Genomic DNA, 19,947 nt, shown 5'->3' with positions numbered 1-19,947 from the left:
TGGAATGTTAATGGTGGGAAGATTCAAAATAGAATAGGTGGCCTTGATAAACATTTATCATGGAACCAGAGAACTGGAGGGCCAAGGGCAGGACAGGGCTTGCATCTCTGTGTTGTCACCTGAAACTCCACGAAAGGAACGGATACCTTCAAAACTCCCCGCCTCTCTGGTCGAAAAACCATGACTTCAGACGCCATCTCATCCAGCTTTATGTAGAACACGGGTTAACTAGTCCACTCTCTATCTAAGATTCCAAATGGGGAAACTGCTTTTGTTTCTACAGGTTCACTACTCTTGCTTAGGAGATTCCTTGGGTTGTAGAATTACTGCTTTTGACTTTCCCTGAGTGGAATAAAAAGAAAAGAAAAGAAAAAACAGATACACTAGTGGTTTTTGTTAGAAAAAAAAAAGTTAACAGATTGCACTCTTAATTAGCCTTACTCACCCAGACAAATGTTTCTCATTCTGTGATAATGGATTATAAAGCCAAGAGAAAAATAAATTCCAGATTGGTAGTGCCCAGATGCAGTATGAGAGGAAGAAAAGATAAGATAAAACACTAAAGAACTGTTGGTGTTTGCCACAGGAGAGCTGAAAGGACATGCAAAGAATGACTATCAATACTGACAGTCTGGAAGCCTAAGAGGCAGAAAGGAGCCTGTTAGCCTGAGGGGCCACATAGACAAGGTCTTGTGAAAGCAGCAATCCTTTATCACTCACTTGTTTATCAAATGTTCTCAGATTAGTTTGTAGAGCTGGTCATAAAACAAAACAAGTCGGATAATTGTTCCCTTTACTTATATTAATGGCTGGGGTGAAAAAAGTTAGGGAAAATCTCTGTATTTTCAGCTAAAATATAAATCCTGAAGGAGTAGCAATCCAGATTAAATAGGAAAATGCTACTGATCTTGTTTTATAGATGCAGGTCCAATCCTATTATCGTAAATACCAACCAATTCAATGAAAATCTGTCTAATTAAAAGATTCCCAGAGTTCAGCTGATGACCTACTTACTTCAAGACTATTCAATATAATAAATATCAACTAAGCCCTACAATGTGGACATTCTTTAGTATTTTATCATCTTTGGATATACCTGTATTGAAAAATATTTTGTTAAATTAGCAAATAATAATTTGAGAGCACTGACCAACGATTACCTGGCACTTGTTTTCAAGATGATTTAGAACTGCTAAACCATCTAAACTGACTAATTTCTAAGTAAATAGAATTTATATACTTGGATCCGATAACATAAACGGTGAGTAAAAAGCAAGAGCTAGAGGTGTCTAATGTATTTGTAATTCAGAATCATTATTTTCTTTCAACATTGGAAAATGACATCAAAAGGAAAATTGTCTACTAATTGTGTGAACCCAGCACCTCATGTAGTTGCTTCAGAGAGTGAGAACAGAGGCCAAGCCTTCAAATTCTTATACATAAATACCTGGTGTGTTTCCCATTAGAAATTTGAGTGAATTGGGGCACCTGGGTGGCTCAGCTGGTTAAGTGTCTGACTTTGGCTCAGGTCATGATCCCAGGGTCCTGGGATGGAGCCCCTTGTGGAGGCTCTGCGCTTGCAGGGAGTCTGCTTCTCCCTCTCCCTCTGCTCCCCCTCCCCCGCTCCTGCGTGCGTTCTCTCTAATAAATAAAATCCTAAAAAAAAAAGAAAAAAGTAATCTAAGTCTGGAAGTTGTTCTGCTTTCCCTGTGTAAAAAAATCAGAGATGAGCAGATCTGTTACTTAGGGAACTCCACAAATTTTAGAGACCAAAGAGATGCTGAACTAGTATGAACCTAGTGTGAAAGCCAAAGGACTTGTTTAAAAAAATTATTTCACTATTCAGGATCAACAGAGACCAAAAATGCAATATTAGGAGCATACCACTAAGAATAATCATTTTATTTTTTAAAAAAGATTTTATTTATTTATTTGCAAGAGAGAGAATGAGTGAGAGAGAGAGAGAGAGAGCACACAAGCAGGGGGAGTGGCAGAGGGAAAGGCAGAAGCAGACTCCCCTCCAAGCAGGGAGCCTGACGTGGAGCTTGATCCCAGGACCCCGGGATCATGACCCGAGCCGAAGGCAGATATTTAACCGACTGAGCCACCCAGGTGCTCCAGAATAGCCATTTTAGTGGGGGATGAGGATACTAAAAGAATGGATGATGGATATTTTCCTTATGGAAAGAGAGGGGTGTATTTTTAAAAACCATGTTTAACAGTGTAATTTTGTGTTCAGAGAATGAAAAATATTATTTTTGAAATACAAACTAGAGAAAGTAAAATCTTAGCTAGTAAGACATATGCAGTCTTCCATATATAAGTGATTTTTCATTAGGGAAGATACTAGTACAATCTCTAGGCCAACATTACATTTTTATATTATTAAAAAGGGTCCTAGTTTACAGAGTACAGAAACACTGAATTACGTAATGTTAAAAGTATCAGAAGCTGTTGAGAGTTAAAAAGTAAAGGTATGATAAGATAGTTTCAGTTTTCTAGTACTGAGAAATCATCCTGCTGTTTGTTTTCCCAAGTTAAAAATCATACCTGTTTGAGTAACAGTTTACAGTTTGTCCATATGGCTTCTTGAACATCTGGCTAAGAGCAAGGTGTCCAAAATAAGCTCCCCATGTGAATAGCCTTTATTTAAAAATTCCCTTTGAGAGCATTTTCCTTATATGGAAGCATTTAATATTTAGCCTCTTTAACAACAGTAAGAAAAAAAATCATAAATATTTATACACTGGCTCAAAATGTCAATCATTTGTTTTGAAGAATGTTGGCTTCAGAGGCTACACCTCTCTGCGCAATTTCTAGCAGAAAACTGAATGTGCACAAGTTTGCATGAAGACAGCAAGAGGTATTCTGATCTTAACTCAGAGATGCACACAGACATGTCCCAGCATCTTCACTCAAGTATTTCTGCCTCTGAGAGAGGCATAGCTCTGTGGGATCCATGGTTTCACATACTATGACTAGGATTCGAGAATCAGGCATGGTAGATTCAGTATGTCAATTCCCTCCATTGGTCTGTAGACACTGCCTTCCTCCTTCTTGCAACTTCAGTTTCCTGGGTGCTCATTATGTCTGAATTTTGGATTCCCCAGCTACCCAAGCTTTTAACTGTCATCTTTGACCCTAGAACGTCCTTGACCTTCCAACATATTTGGTATGAAACCAGTATTGTGGATAAATATGGGCTTTGGAGCCAGAGAGGCCAGGCTCTGCTGCTTACTAGCTGTGTGATGTGGGTAAGCCACTTCTCTTCCATATATCTCAGTTTCCTCCTATGTAAAATGGTGACAGCAACACCCACCTTTCAGGGTGGCTGGAAATTAAATGAGGTAATGAAGGTGAAGCAGCAGCCAGTTAAATAACCAAGCATCAAAAGGCTATGAGCGCAACATCTCTACCACAACATTAGTTGGTAAAGAGCACCACAAACAGAGAAAGAAGAGGGATGGTCACAGCATTCAAAACCAGTTTGTAAGCAGCACCTAATTCGTTAGGGCACGAGAGGAAACTAGGCTACAGGGGAATCTTAGGAGATAAATCTTAGTTTTAGAACCTATTCAGAGCGTCAACAGCCTCCAAATTAGTCTTGTATACCTTTCACTCTCTCAGACAGTAAAGACACAAGCAACATCATAGAACATGAATGATATACAAAAATCAACACTCTCTCTGTAGTAGAGCCTAAGGCTATGTGGACCTGGAAGTTGGTTACAGTAAGCAGATGCTATTATGGGAAGCCACAGCCACTGACCACTAAAATTGGGAAGCAGTCTCTTATTAAGGCCATTCATGTGCTGGTTTCCTGTAATCCAAATTTTCAAATTCTCTTTCACTGTGACCTCTGTCTAAAAGTCACGGATGGGGGGATGATGGAATGAGGGTAGAAAGGGTGGATGACAGCTGTTAGGACTGAGACAAGGAGAAAGTAGTACTTAACTGTAAAGAAGAAATGGGTTCAAACAGAAAGGGAAAAGGCATGTGTGTCACTAACCAGATTTTGCTGAATGCTCACGAGGTATCACACATTGCTCTGGGAACTGTGGTTACAGTAGTGAACAAATGTTAACAATGGGCTCTTTACACCAAAGGTACTGCTGAGTTCGATAAGAGGGATGGGAACAAAGGGAAACACTACTGAAGGAAAAGTGCTCCATTTCATGGACCTCAACTGGTAGCCACCAAAAAGCACCCAACAGCTGCTAAGCGGGAAACATTCTGTGGCTGTTTTTAAAAAAGTAACTATATGCTTACAGTCCCTTTTATTTTTAATTAATTAATAATAAATAAATTAATTGAGAGAGAGAGAGGGAGAGAGTGTGCATGTGCACAGGGTGGGGCACAGGGAGAAGGAGAATCCCAAGCAGTCTCCATGCTCAGTACGGAGCCTGACGCAGGGCTCGAACCCACGACCCTGAGATCATGACCTGAGCTGAAACCAAGAGTTGGACAGTCAACCGACTGAGCCACCCTGGCGCCCCACACTCTATGGCTTCTTAGAAAAGAAAGGCACCAGCCTATGAAACTCTCCCGGAACAAAACAATGGTGACATATACACTGGAGCCTCTCAGTCCTCTCACAAAAAGAAGTCATGAATGAAATAGCTTTATAACAAAATCCTTTTGGTATTCTGGTAACTAAATCGCTGATGTCCCAGACCAACATGTCACATAGCAAATGCCACTCCATGGTAATTTACCCCATGAGAAAGACACTGAGAATGAATATAAAATAACTCAGAAATGCAGTAGTCAATTCAGGTTTCTTGCAGATTCTTCCCCCACAGCTCCCCAAATAAGGCAACTGTCACCATCGGATTTGTTATTCTGTATATACAGTAGAGTCTAATCTGTTCCCTAAGAAGGAACTGCTACCTTGCCTACTACCTAATATGCCCATCAGGGCTTCTCATCACTTGCTATTGGTAGCAGTCCTTGCTTTTGTCAGTTTCCTACAGAGGAAGACACTAAATCAGATGCAAATCGCTTCCACAGAGATATGCTCTCGATAAAAAAACTCAAGTGGATCTGCCTAGGACATGACACACAGTTCCACACAGCTGGTTGTCATTGGCTAGGAGTTCTTTCTTTGACTGTATAAGCATGAAATTTCCTGACGGTGACTGAGGAGTAAGAAAGACTCCAAGTGTCCGTAACTCCTTGCTCATTTTGTTTTTTCTCTCTACCACTCAACGGACACATAAAACAGGCAAGGGCATACTCTCTCTCACATACACGCCTACGCAGACGTTCATGAGGAACTTGCATGTAACTGAAGTTTAATGTATATAGTTTCATGGCCATTTGGGAGCTTCTTCTTTGGAAACATAGTATTGACCCACAAAAAAAACAGGAAAGGGAGCAACTAAAAATAGCCACAGAAATTAAGAAACGCCTGTAAGATATAGTGACAAGGACTCTAAAATCTTACTGTCAGGCAGCTTACAACTGACAATTAAAAGCTAAAAGACAGAAATTGTAGTCTGACATACTTAAGTCTGCTTTTACTTAAGATTACAGTAAGTATTATGAACCATAACCTCCTGCAGAAAAGCTAACAGGGTCTTTACTTGCAAATTTTCTTTTTCCCTCTACCGATTCCCACATGCTCTGTAATGCCTTTGCTCTAAACCTAACTCCCCCGAGTTACATATACATTCTCCACCTTTGACACAGCTACGAACATATGTAAATAAAATGCTGCTTACTCGGAGTGTCTTGGCAGTCGGGGAGGGAGATGCTGGGGGAGAATCAGACTGAGATTTCCTATTCCGAGTGAATTCTTTACTTCGGGTATATAAAGAGGACATGGTTCCTCAGGATGTAGACAGACACTCAACCACTGGATTCTTCACGCAAAGCTGGGGAACTGCCCCTGCAGGTTACCCTCACAGAAGCTCTCCTTTTGACTTGATGTGAGAAGACTTTGGGTAGAACTAAATAAAGGATAAAAGCCACCCTGTAAATTATAGTCTTTCGCTCTGAGCTTGTCCACAGTTAAACAGAGTCTGAGAGGCGTGTTCCATCAATATTTTCAGTCCAGCTTCAACCACAAGTGCTCGGGACTGGTAGCTCACGATGTAGGGTGTTGTACAGAGCCACACCTTTTACGCCCAGATCGAGTCCTGATTCTCCCAAAAGGATACTTCTTAGTGAGACTTGCTCCCCAATAAAACCTGAGTCTAATTTCCCGAAGACACCGGATTAAATCCCAGAGGAAAGACGACCTTGGATCCTGCCGGAGATGAGCCTGGGACGAACTACCGTCAGTTTATCCAGAGGGAAGAAAGAGAAATCCTCTGGAAATCATGCTGTCTTTCCTTAGCTTGACTCCACTGGGCTGGAAGGGGTTTAGAACTGCCGTGATAAATTCAGGTTAAACAACTTAAAAAAAACAAAAAACAAAAAAATACAAATAAGGAACCAAGAGTTTATGAGAAGGAAGCCATCTGAGGAAGTCAAGTTTCCCTAAGTCCTCCCAGACTGAAGCTGCTTTTACATATAAACACTCACAGTCATACACACATCTTTTCCCCTCCCCTCTTCTATTTTCTGACATTCCAAATCCCTATTCGCTCAGCGAGGAATGCTGGAGAAGAGCCAAGGGCAAAGATTCACTTTCAACTCAGTATTCGGGTTGCCACTTGCAGGAGGAAAAGAAAGCCTGCCAGTTTCTAGGAGTAAAGGGAGGCTCTTTGGGGACATGCTCAGGGGCGAAACCCACCAAGCCTTCTGGAATCCACTGCTTCAGTCAGAGTAAGCAGCAGTTTCAATGGCTGATTTCTCCAAACAGTTCGCTAAATATGAGAATGGGGAATTTTCGACTTCGGGATCTCTTAAGTAACAAAGCCCTGACAGACACATCAGTCAGAGCACCTTCAGGCCCTTTATGTTCCACTTTAATGACATGTCATTCCTGCCGTACCACAAGGAAGCCCAGCAAACTGAAACTTTGGCCCACTGCAAAGGAAGCTCTCTGTACATTAGAGACTTTAATGGCTGAGTCTCTGAGTATACAGCTTACCCGAGTTTTCTAAAATGCCGTAATCAGGGAAGAACAACATGGGAAAGGGGTCCAGGTAAGGGGAAAGAAAGGGTCAGAAATGAAGAGAGAACGCAGAGACAGGAGCGGAAATACAAGACTACCGGACTGAGGGACTGAGTTGCCCACAGGGACAATTAAGAGTTAAAAAGAAAGGAATTTATATGCTTAGTGTTGAAGGTTTTTGAATTTGGCCTTGAAACATCTCAAATTTAATCTTTCGCACTCTGTTGTCATCACTACCCTATCCAACATTTCTAGGCCAAATGCTTTCTAAGCCAATGGGTTTAGCCCCAAGTAACAACTCACTTGTCTCTGGGCTCTTGGAAACTCTATCCTGCCCTTCCTTTTCCTACACAAACTTTATACTTTTTCCTTCAAATCTTCCTAGAATGCCACTCTTTTTTCCTGTAATTATCTTAACATTTTCTTTATTCTTTTGACCAATTTTGTGAAATTAAAGGAAGGGAAGTGATCAGCTACTCAGGGGCTGGTCTGAGGAATACAGGTTGATAAGGGTTTATTAAAAGAGATCTTAATTCATTCCCAATCTAAAAAACTTAAGAAGACCGATCAATTCCACCACAAGCCAGAATTATATTGTGCCCGAAAGGCCAATTATTTTGGGAATTCAGGTTTATGAATCTGTTTTTGATCCTACTTATATAGTTAATCTCATCTGATAAGAGTGAGTTTTTCTCTATTAGATCTCTTCACTTAGAAAAGAAATATTGATGTAAACCTAAATAGTAACAATCCCATAGCAAGCACGATTGTCTAGGGAAGTTAGAGGGATACTTTTTCACTCTCCAGAATGAAAGTCACCAGGTTACATTATTCCTCAAAGACATGGCAAGAACAAGTCTGATCAGTCAGTTCCCTGACCTGTTTATGTAAGGTTTATAGAGTGATTTCATTACTCATTGGCAACTGAAGAGGAAACGTAAAAGCCTACTACTCCTAACTATTATTCCTGTCTCTTTCTACTTCTTTCTTAAATCTACTTCTAGGCAGTGGTAAACTCTTTTATATTTTAGAGTGTTTTGGGGCATCTGCCTTTGGCTTGGGTCATGATCCCGGGGTCCCAGGATCGAGCCCCACATCAGGCTCCCTTGCTTGGTGGAGAGCCTGCTTCTCACTCTCCCTCAGCCCCTCCCCCTGCTTGTGCTCACTTGCTTACGCTCTGTCTTTCAAATAAATAAATAAAATCTTAGGGGAAAAAAAGTGTTTTAACATACATTATCTCACCTGATCCTCTCAATACTGAGGGAGGCAGTAACGTGGTCTAGTTAGGGGACTGGCTTTATACAGGGGTGTTGAGCAAATAAACAAACATACTGAAGCTAATGGGAGCTAGGTTTCTCAGTGCTGGAGAAGGCAGATATAAATAAGAAAAAAGGGAAACCTAGGATAAACCTTGTGATATGCAGGATTGAAGGTATCAACATGAACTAGTGGTTTTCAATATATACAGACATAAATAACTAAAGATGTAAGAAAGTATGTGTGTTTAGATGAATGCATCTACGTATGCATTCCCAGCTCTGTGCAAGAAGAGATGTGGGAAGAGTAACACCCCAGAAGCATTTTGCACACCTGGTGCCCAGATCATCGTTTCTATGTGCCATTCTCCATTAAAAGGAATGGGGCTCCCTAGAGAAATTAGTAATTCCAGAGTTGGAGCAGGGACAGAAAATGAGCCTGGGTCTCTTGTGTCAGAAAGTAAGGAAGCACTTTAACAATAATGGGAACATGACAAAAGGACATGGAGACCTGCTTAAAAAGCCAAACCAGACACAATCTGAGCATCAAAATAAATAATGATAGTGAAAAGTTATAAACCACTGAACAAAACAGGAACTCTTGAGCACACATTAATATAAAGAAATGACTGAAGAAAAGAAATGGGGAGAGAAAGTTCTGCCTTACAATAGAATGCCTACTAATAAATGTAGGAGTAATGAAATTAGAAAAACCACCATTTGGCAAACATCAATGTAAAATCAATCCAAGAAAGGAACATTAGTGGATACCAAAGCCAGTAGATAAAAATAGGAGGAGGAACCGGATTTTACATAATCTCAAAGTATTGCCTCATAAAGTATTTATTAATCACAAAGGAGGAAAAGGGAGCTTTGCTGTGGAGAAACCTAGCAGACACTATCCTAATCAAGTGATCAAAGCTCAACATTACAGTAGTGGGACAAATTGTTAGGGCACAATGAGAAGAGCAAAGGACCGCTTCTGTGACATTGTAAAAAATGCATAAATTGGGTTTACTTATGAGGAAACACTGGGCCTAAACTAAGGGACACACATGACAGGCCTATTACCTTAAAAAATACCAAGGTTGGGACGCCTGCGTGGCTCAGTCAGTAAAGCATCTGTTTTCAACTCAGATCATGATCCCAGGGTCCAGGGATCGAGCCCTGCATTGTGCTCCCCACTCAGCAGGGGGCCTGCTTCTCCCTCTCCCTCTGCTTGTGCGCTTCCTCTCTCTGCCAAATAAATAAATAAAATCTTAAAAACAAACAAACAAACAACCCAAGGTCATGAAAAGCAAGGAAAGGCCAAACTAGAGAGACATGAGAATCGGATCTAATGTATGATCCTGTATTGGATCCTTCTGCTATGAAGAACATTATTGGGACAACCGGTGAAATCTGAATGTGGTCTCTGGGTGAAGGATACACAAGGGTCTTTGTACTATTTTTTTTTTTTTTTTTTTAAGATCTTATTTATTTATTTGTGGGGGGGGGGAGAGAGCATGAGCACAGGCTGGGGGAGGGGCAGAGGGACAAGCAGACTCCTGGCTGAGCAGGGAGCCCCACATGAGGCTCCATCCCAGGACCCTGAGATATGACCTGAGCTGAAGTCAGATACTTAATCGACCGAGCCAGCCAGGCGCCCCTGTACTCTTCTTAAAATATTTCTGTAAGTTTGAAATTGTTTCAAAATAAAAAGTTAAAAAAACCCACCCAGTTCTATGAGGGTGGGAAATGGGGGCAAATGAGGTAACTCCTTTTAACTCCAGAGAACTTCCAAAAGACAGTCTCCCATTACAAATACAATTAAGATTTTGTGTTCACCAAAGAACTGGGTTTGTTAATGGCAGTAAGCAATCACTTGGGCTAAAGGCACAATGAACGAAGATTCATTAGGTGGTCACAAACTAATTTAGGGGTTCACAACCAGATCCATAAAAAGCGAAACAGAATAGCAAATGTCAGAGTACATTACACATAGAGTAAGGGTATGCTTTCATGGAACCGTTGTTTCTGTTGGAATACATCTATATGTATACTGGGTCACAGTGTAAAATGCGTTTCTCACCGTGGGTCATGGTCAAAAAAGTTTGAAAGCAAAGAACAAAGAGACAGTACGAGTCCTTCGCAGGTGAGAAGAGAGAGAGTAGTTTCTACTCCGGGATGACAGGAGGATAGTTTTCTCATCCTTGAGTTATCAGACTGGCAAAAGATATGTGCTCTGAATTCAATCTGACCCAATGTTACATTGCTTGATCAGGAAAATCTGGAAATAGTACAAAAAGTCACTACTTACTAAGCAAAATTTTCTTTTTTGGTGGGATTTGGTGGACAAACACCAGAGAGTGATTTTATTATGACTGATAAAATTCCCAGAATCATCGCTAGTGTCAGACTGTCAGAGTTTCACCATACGAACATTCAGACTACCCAAATGCACCCTGCAAATCTTTTGTGTGGTCTCAAGCGTTAAGAGATTCCTTGAATGTCACTGAAGGGCTTTACCTAGAGGAACCAATACAGCCCAGACTATTATCTCAAAAAGGTATGTTTGGAACTCCAACTCTTTTTTTTTTTGTAGTTGAAGACCATGGTTCCCCCTTTTCCCCAATAAATAGTAATTCAAGATCAACAGTGTTCATTACCATAGGAGAGGGAGACTGTAGTTAGAATTTGAAAGCATATTACATTTTGGGTATCAAACATGGTATTATTATTAAATTCACAGAAAAAAATTTTTAGATATTCTGCTTGCTGTATTTGCTATTCCACACAGACTAGCAGCCTACAGAAGGGGTCCTGATATTTATCCAGGATAGATTAAAAATATTTTTTTATTTTTATTTTTTTAAAAGATTTTATTTATTTATTTGACAGAGAGAGAGACAGCCAGCGAGAGAGGGAACACAAGCAGGGGGAGTGGGAGAGGAAGAAGCAGGCTCCCAGCGGAGGAGCCCGATGTGGGGCTCGATCCCAGAACGTGGGATCATGCCCTGAGCCGAAGGCAGACACTTAACGACTGAGCCACCCAGGCACCCCTAAAAATATTTTTTTAAAAAACTTCATCTGGTAAAGATTTTGAATTAGGGCAAGGATTAAGAGTATATAAGGACAAACAGAATGTGAAGACACAGGTGAAACAACAGCTAGCTAGAAAGAACGTAATTTGCTCTTTGGTTCAGAGCCAAACTAATTTTTTAAAGTCCTGAGGGCTGAGTATAGAAATAAAAATGGATGTGCATAGAAGGGGGTGGATATACCTATAAATTGATATATCAACTATGAACAACTGCTAAAAGTAAACCTCATAATTCTATTAGATTGTAAAACCCATAGAGGCTTTATCATTCTATAAGTCATAGAAAATGTAATCTCTTGGAATTAGTTACTTTTAAAATTAAAACGATCTCAGAGTGGTTTTACAATCTCAAATGGTCCGTATCTATACCTTTCAAGTTCTTCTGTTACAAAAAAGGAGAGACAGTAACAGAATTAAGTTCTGAAGTGCTTATGGCTAAGGGGATCAGAAAAGACCCTCTCTATTAGCACTTGTGAATGTCAGAATTAAGCCTAAACTATGAAATGTTTAAGTCAAGAAATAAATGTTGTATGGCTATACTCAGAAACATTAGGCCTAGACTTTACTGATGAGGCCACAAACCTGAAACTCAATCATTTAGAACTATCATCTCTAAAATTCTATTTTTGGCATAGTGCCAAAAGAATCCTTTCCCAGCACCCATTTTGTCAGATATAGCAAAAGTAGGGGCTCCTGGGACACTCAGTTGGTTAAGCATCTGCCTTGGGCTCAGGTCATAATCCTGGGGTCCTGGGATCGAGCCCCATGGTCGCTCTGCAGGGAGTCTGCTTCTCTCCCTCCCTCTGCTCCGCCCCCACCGCCGTGCTCTCTTGTGCTCTCTCTCTCAAATAAATAAATAAAATCTTAAAAAAAAAAAAAGCATAGGAAAGTTCCTCTTGGAAGGTAAGCATGGCTTCCAAACCACAAAGTCTTCAAAGCCTAAAGGACACTGTTAAATTGACAGACATTACCTAGTCTTCCAAAAATTTTTATACTGCTTCCAGCAAATCAGTTTTTTTGGTGGCTTAGTTTACAAACTTCTGAGTAGCCACACTATACAGTATTTTAGTTTAGATTTAGGGAAGAAGGTAATGAGTCAAATATTAACAATTAAGAACTATAAATAGTTTAAGATGCAAGTTCCTCCTTTTGGAACTAAGAGTGTGAAACAGAGTAATCATTTTCAGCCCCATTTATGAATATAAGGGCCAAAGAAAATATTTTATTTATTCATTCATTCATTAAAGATTTTATTTATTTATTATTTGTCAGAGAGAGAGAGAGAGCACAAGCAGGGGGAGCAGCAGGCAGAGGGAGAAGCAGGCTCCCCACTGAGCAAGGAGCCTGATTCAGGACTTGATCCCATGACCCTGAGATCATGACCTGAGCCCAATGCAGACACTTAACCGACTGAACTACCCAGGTGTCCTGAAAATATTTTTATTTTTAATCATCAACTGATACTTTTCTTCCACAAATCCATCTAACACTATTAAGTACTTACTCCACGTAAGGAACTACTAGGGTTATATAAAGCTCTTTAAGATGTGATTATTATCTTCAAAAAGATTATAGGAAATCTCAAGATTTACATAACTGCAAAGTGAGGGCTCCATACTGCTAAAATTAACAATTAGCACTACAATAAGATACCACCTCACACCAGTCAGAATGCCTATTACAGAAAAGACAAGAAATAACAGCTGCTGGCGAGAATGTGAAGAAAAGGGATTCCTCACACCTGTTGGTGGGAATGTAAATTGGTATAGCTACTATGGAAAACAGTACAGGGGTTCCTCAAAAACTTAAAAATACCATATGATCCAGTAATTCCACTGCTGGATATTTACCCAAAGAAAATAATGTGTGTATCACTATGTTCATTGCAACATTACGTACAACAGCCAAGATATGGAGGCAACCTAAGTGTCCATCAATAGATGAATGGATAAAGAAGACGCGGCGTATGTAGACATAATGGAATATTACTCAGCCATAAAAAAGAATGAACTCTTGTCATTTGTGATAACATGGGCGGATCTAGAGGGTATTACGCTAAGTGAAATAACTCAGACAGAGAAAGACAAATACTGTGTAATTTCACTTACACATGGAATCTAAAAAACACAACAAACAAAACAAAACAGAGAACAAAATGGCAGCTGCCAGAAGAGAGGGGGCTGGGGGTTAGGCAAAATAGGTGAAGGGGATTAAGAGGTACAAACTTCCAGTTATAAAATAAACAAGTCACGGAGATGAAAAGTGCAGCATAGGGAGTATATTCAATAATACTGTAATAACTTTGTATGGTGCCAGATGGTGACTATACTTACTGCGGCATGGCATAATGTATAGAATTGTCAAATCACTATGCTGTACACCTAAAACTAATATAACATTGTATGTCAACTATACTTCAATTAAAAAAAAAAAAAGAATTGTAGGGGCACCTGGGTTAAGTGACCGACTCTTGGTTTCGGCTCAGGTCATGATCTCAGGGTCCTGAGATCGAGCCCTGCAACAGGCCCTGCACTCAGAAGAGTCTGCTTCTCTCTCTCTCTCTCCTTCTCCCTCTACTCCTCCCTCGATCTCACACTCTCAAAATAAATAAATAAGTCTTTTAAAAAACTGTAAACATAAAAAACAAAACAAAACCCAAACAAGCCCTCCTCAACCACATGTTCTTATGTAATTTCTAATTTCATACTAAACAAATAAGCTGTTTTTATTTTTATTTTATTTTTTTTAAAGATTTTATTTATTTATTTATTCGACAGAGATAGAGACAGCCAGCGAGAGAGGGAACACAAGCAGGGGGAGTGGGAGAGGAAGAAAGCAGGCTCATAGCAGAGGAGCCTGATGTGGGGCTCGATCCCATAACGCCGGGATCACGCCCTGAGCCGAAGGCAGACACCTAACCGTTGTGCCACCCAGGTGCCCCAATAAGCTGTTTTTAAAGGAGACCATCAATAGCACACAGCCAAGTCAGAAGAACAGTCAGAGTGAGTAAGAGCTGCATTTACTATTCCATGTATTTATACTGCTGTTTTTATTACTGGGCACCTAGAGGGGCCACAAGCATTACTTGGGGGAAAGGGGATATATTAGAAGTTCTAAAGAGAACAGGAAGTTCTTTGTCACTTAACTCCTTTGTCCTTCCATTTTCTCATCTTAATCCTCATTTTTAATTTATGTGATATGAAAATCTTCCCCCTTCTTTGGGGATGGGGAAGATCAATGACGTTTACTCATGTTTAATGATTTCTCCTGCAGAGATGCTCCTGAGTGAGGTAGACATATTAGGGATTTTACCACAAAATGACTCTCTTACCCTCAACTCCTTTGAAATGAGTCATTCCAGGGTGAAGAGTCAGCCTTCATTCCAATATAAGGAAATAAAGAACAGAAGGAAGTCATGCAATTCTTTCCATTTAATAAAGGACTTTTGACATGTGTTCTTTATGAAAAAGCAATAAAAGCTAAAAATCCGACCAACAAAACACATCCACTAAAAGGCTTGTGTATACTCTGGTGGGTTGCAGAGGGAGGGAGCAGGAGATAGAGCCATTTTGAGGTACAAGACAGTAACATAGAAGCAAAGATAAGACCTGCAAGTTGCCTAGCATGGAGTTCACCAATTTTTATTAGTCTTCAGAATGTTTCCCATCTTCCTCTCATAAACTTAAATAATATCCCAGTGTTATAAAAGTTTAAATCTCAGAAACTCACTTAAGGGTAAGGGATTATTACAGGTCCTTTAATAAACCTGTCCCAGAATTAGTTTATAGGTTAAGTGTTTTGCAATCAAATTTAAACTGAGTAACAGCTAAAAAAGGCAATCAGAAGCTACCTCCTTTTTTATGGGAATAACTTACGCAGTTTTCCCTTTACTCACACTTTCTTTATAGGCCATATCCGATAGAAACAGCAGTAAGTAAAGTTAGAGGGGGCAACTCAGAACCTGAGCAGAGGTTTTTGTCAAGGGTAGAAGTGGGAGTGGGGGCAATACTCCCTCAGGGGCATGTGCAAACATGTGGGGACACTGGTTCTCACAATGACTGCAGAGTGCTCTCAGCATTTAGTAGGCCAGGGTCAGGGACGCTGAATGCGTCCTACTCTGCTCCAGACGGAGCCACATGAGGAAGGAATAATTACTCTGTCAAAATGCTCACAGTACCCTGATGAGTCAAAATGCTTCAACTGATCAGAAGCACTAACAGAGCAAATTAAATCTTTTTTGATTAGCTTAAAAGTAGCCCAAAGGGCTCTCTCTGTAGGTTATATGGCTGGTTAAACGCTGAATAAGTAGCTTAAAACAGTATGACTTATCCAAAACTTTTGTTACAACTATAAACATTCAGTAAAGAGTTGTTTTATTTTTATTTTTAATTTTTTTAGAGAGGGAGAGAAAGAGCATGCACACTGGTGGGGGGTGGGGGAGGAATGGGGAGAGGGAAAGAGCGAATCTTAAGCAGGCTCCACACCCAGTGCAGAGCCCAAGTTGGGGCTTGATCCCATGACCCTGAGATCATGACCTGAGCCACAATCAAGAGCCAGCTTCTTAATCTACTGAGCCACCCAGGCGCCCCAAGAGTTGTTTTAAAAAGTTGTTTATCATAATAAAGTTACTTTAACAAGTCAAGGAGAAGGAGGCTAGGCGGCTTAGTCAGTTAAGGGTCTGCATTCAGCTCAGGTCATGATCCCAGGGTCCTGGGATGGAGCCCTGCACTGTGCTCTTTGCTCAACGGGGAGTCTGCTTTTCCCTTGGCTTCTGCCCCTCCCCCCACTCATGTGCACTCTCTCTCAAATAAATGGATAAAATCTTAAAAAAAAAAAAGTCAAGGAAAAAGATGCTAAACACTGCCACATTTAAAAAATAATACCCTAAAATACATAGTTATACTTTAAAGAAGCCTTTATTTTTTATTTTTATTTTTTTAAAGATTTTATTTATTTATTTGACAGAGATAGAGACAGCCAGCGAGAGAGGGAACACAAGCAGGGGGAGTGGGAGAGGAAGAAGCAGGCTCATAGCGGAGGAGCCTAATGTGGGGCTTGATCCCAGAACGCCGGGATCACGCCCTGAGCCAAAGGCAGACGCTTAACCGCTGTGCCACCCAGGCGCCCCTAGAGAAGCCTTTAAAATAAATAAATTTGTTTAGTGCATAATGATATGTTTGATATTTATGTTGTGCTTACAATCTGTGTATCAGGCAAAATGTACTACCATTTGGTGGCAACATGCCTTAAACATAGGCTCAGTATATGGTAATAATAAGCTTCTTGACAATGAAACCTACAGCTTAAAAAGTATACAATCAGAGAACCATCGTAAGCTATGAGTAATAGAAATCTATAAAAATAAATTATAAAGGTTCAGAAATTCTACTTTAAGTTCAAGTTTTTTAACGGTCATCAACCAGATTTATTATTTTTTGCAATATTTTGGTAATTTTCTTTAAAACCTATAAATTTGGCTGAATGCTCCATCAGGTGGTAAGAAAAGGAAAAATATTTCCCATTATTAGTAACTGCAGAGTTTTAAAGAAAAAGGCTATTACTAAGAAAAGTGATCTATGTATGGTTCATGCAGAAATTTTAAATCTTTCATAACTGTGAATTTATAGTTGGTCCATATATAAAATCTGCTCCACTCATCTAGGTTTACTACGAATACTACCTCCTTAGCATTAAAAATGTCGTTAAACTCAACACTTAATTTTCTTATAATAGTACAGATCCTGGAAGTCACAAAGGAACCTTCCTAGTCTACAATGCACTGGCATGCACCCTTTCTGCTTTGCAGACGCTGCTGACATACACGGCATCAATGTTTGTCCGTCTGCTTTATGAGCGGTCTATGTGTTATCTATATATGCTCTATGGCCATGCTCTCAGTTAAAAAACTTCCAAATAGCTGAAAATGGAAGATGCCACTGTACTGCCAGGTTTAGTTTCTAACACTCTCATTTCTCTTAGGCTCAAATTATTTTGTTCCATGCCAAGCGAATCCTCTCAATATCCAATTTTTCCTTTTTCTGCCTTTCTCATTTCCACTGGACATCAGTTTGCCCCTTCACTAGGGATCTGCCAGAGGAAGTTTAAGCTTTGGTTCTGGTTAAAAAGTACAGCTATAACTCTGAAGATGACATATCAGTTTCTCCCTCTACCTAAGATACAAGAGATTAAAAAAAAAAAAAAGCCGTTCATTACAGAGAAAAAGTTGAAAGATAAAACATTTCATAGGGAGAGTACTATTTTTTGTCCAAATTATTTTTGCCCAGGGCAGGTAAAGAACAGTCTATGTACTGTTTAATAAGAATTCCATTTCAAACTCCCACACCATAATATAACTCAGAAACACAGCTCCTTCAGTTAGCCATGGGGGCAGCAGGGAAACAATTCCCAGAGTACTCAAGTTAATGGTCCTGTCAACCCTGTCATTCCCACATTGCAATGCCGATGTAATTCCACATAAACACAATTATGTGGAGGCAAACACTGTTGCAGAATATAAGAGCTACATATGCATTTCTCTAAGAAACACAACTTGTGAGGCTCATGAGGCATGGCGAAGTTTGTAGCAAACAGGACCAATGTGGGGATCAAATTAATTAGACTCCTGGAGTCTGTTGCTTAGCACGCAATTCCAGAAAGAACTAAGCTCCATGATGACCAGCATACACAGAACCACATATTGCTTTGTTTGAGCACAAAGGGCATATAAGAATTAATATTTGAGTGCCCTGGGCATTGTTCTAATCAGTTTGCAAGATGCTGCATGTAATGTTACTATCTGCGCTAGTCAATTTGGGTGGTGATAATAATGCATTATTGGAGTTAAAGTCATAGTCTCTGTATGTTCAGTTATCAGATATTTAAACAAACAAACCAAAAAATAAAATACCTTTTCCATACCACAGACTACTGGTGACCTAGCTATCTTACAAATACACACTACTGGTCCTAATACAGACTGAGTGACAGTATACAAAACCTATCATTAAAACTGGAATCAAAATTCCAAGAGCAAAGCAAATTTTTTTTTTAAAATATTTTATTCATTTATTTGAGAAAGAGAGAGAGAGTGTGCAAGTCGGGGGGAGGGGCAGAGGCAGACACTCTCAAGCCGACTCCGTGCGGAGCACAGAGCCCGACACGGGGCTCGACCTCATGACCCTGAGAGCACAACCTGAGTCCAAACAAGAGTCAGACGTCCAACCAACTGCATCACACAGGCACCCCAAAAGCGAATCTGTTTTTAACCACTCAGAAGGATGATCACAAAGTCTGCTGTTCCAACCAGAGAAACTTGTACCACCTAGGTATAATTAGTCAAATGTCTTTTTTTGTTAAATTTTTAAATATTTTGAGTACAGTTGATACACAATGTTACGACAGTTTCAGGTGTATAACATAGTGATTTGACAAGTTTATACATTTTGCTATGTCCACCGCAAGTGTAGCCATCTATTCCGACACGTCACAATCATAGACGATATTCCTTATGCTGTGCCTTTTATTCCCAGGGCGTAGTCCTTTTATAACTGAGAGCCTGTATCTTCTAACCCTTTCCCCTCTGGCAACCATCAGTTTGTTCTTACTACTTATGGATCTGATTCTGCTTTTTGTTTTTTTATTCATTTGGTGTTTTTTTTGCTTTGTTTTTTTTGTTTTTTTTTTAGATTCTACTAACGAGTGAAACCGTATGTATTTGTCTTTCATCTCAGTCTGATTTATTTCACTTAACATAATACCCTCTAGGTCCATCCATGTTGTTTCAAATGGCACAATCTCATCCTTTCTTATGGCTGCATAATATTCCAGCGTGTGTGTATATATGTACACATATATACAAACACACACATACGCCCCACATCTTCCTTATCCATTCATTTATCCATGGACACTTAGGCTGCTTCCCATATCTTGGCTATTGTAAATAATGCTGCAATGAACATAGGGGTGCATACATCTTTTCAAGTTAATATTTTTGTTTTCTTTGGTTAAATATCCTAATAGCAGAATTATTGAATCATACGGTATTTCTATTTTTAATTTTTTGGGGAACTTCCATACTGTTTTCCATAGTGGCTGTACCAACTAATATTCTCATCAACAGTGTACAAGGGTTCCCTTTTTCTCTATATCCTGCCAACACTTGCTATTTCTTGTGTTTTTTATTTTAGCCATTCTAACAGATACAATAAGGTGATATCTTATTATGGTTTTGATTTGCATTTCCCTGATGATTAGTAATGCTGAACATCTTTTCCTGTGTCTGTAGGCCATAGTATGTCTTCTTTGGAAAAATGTCTATTTAGGTCCTCTGATCATTTTTTAATCTGATTTTTGTGTATAGTATGTGTGTTGAGTTGTTTAAGTTCTTTATATATTTTGGATATTAAGCCCTTATTGGATATATCATTTGCAAACATCTCCCACTCAGTGGGTTGTCTTTTTGTTTTGTTGATGGTTTCCTTTGCTGTGCGAAAGCTTTTTATTTTGATGTAGTCCCAATTGATTATTTTTACTTTTGTATACCT

General features: G+C 39.7%; 1 protein-coding gene across 6 annotated transcripts in view; it reads right to left on the bottom strand.

Moving 5' to 3' along the window:
* Positions 1-19,947, bottom strand: part of PPP1R12B (protein phosphatase 1 regulatory subunit 12B) — a 204,915-nt gene that overhangs the window by 33,482 nt on the left and 151,486 nt on the right. The window contains exon 1 of one of the 6 annotated variants that reach the window (XM_011232606.3): positions 5,724-6,520. The exons of the other annotated variants lie outside the window; for them this stretch is intronic. Within the exon in view, the coding sequence (XP_011230908.1) occupies positions 5,724-5,825 (102 nt within the window). The 5' untranslated portion in view covers positions 5,826-6,520. Of the gene's footprint in view, positions 1-5,723; positions 6,521-19,947 lie in introns of those variants that run through there. 6 annotated transcript variants of the gene reach the window in all.

The sequence above is a fragment of the Ailuropoda melanoleuca genome, chromosome 8, assembly GCF_002007445.2.
Source record: "Ailuropoda melanoleuca isolate Jingjing chromosome 8, ASM200744v2, whole genome shotgun sequence".
Taxonomy (NCBI): Eukaryota; Metazoa; Chordata; class Mammalia; order Carnivora; family Ursidae; genus Ailuropoda; species Ailuropoda melanoleuca.
Note: the sequence above shows the minus strand (reverse complement) of the source record. Positions and strands in the feature narration are given on the sequence as shown.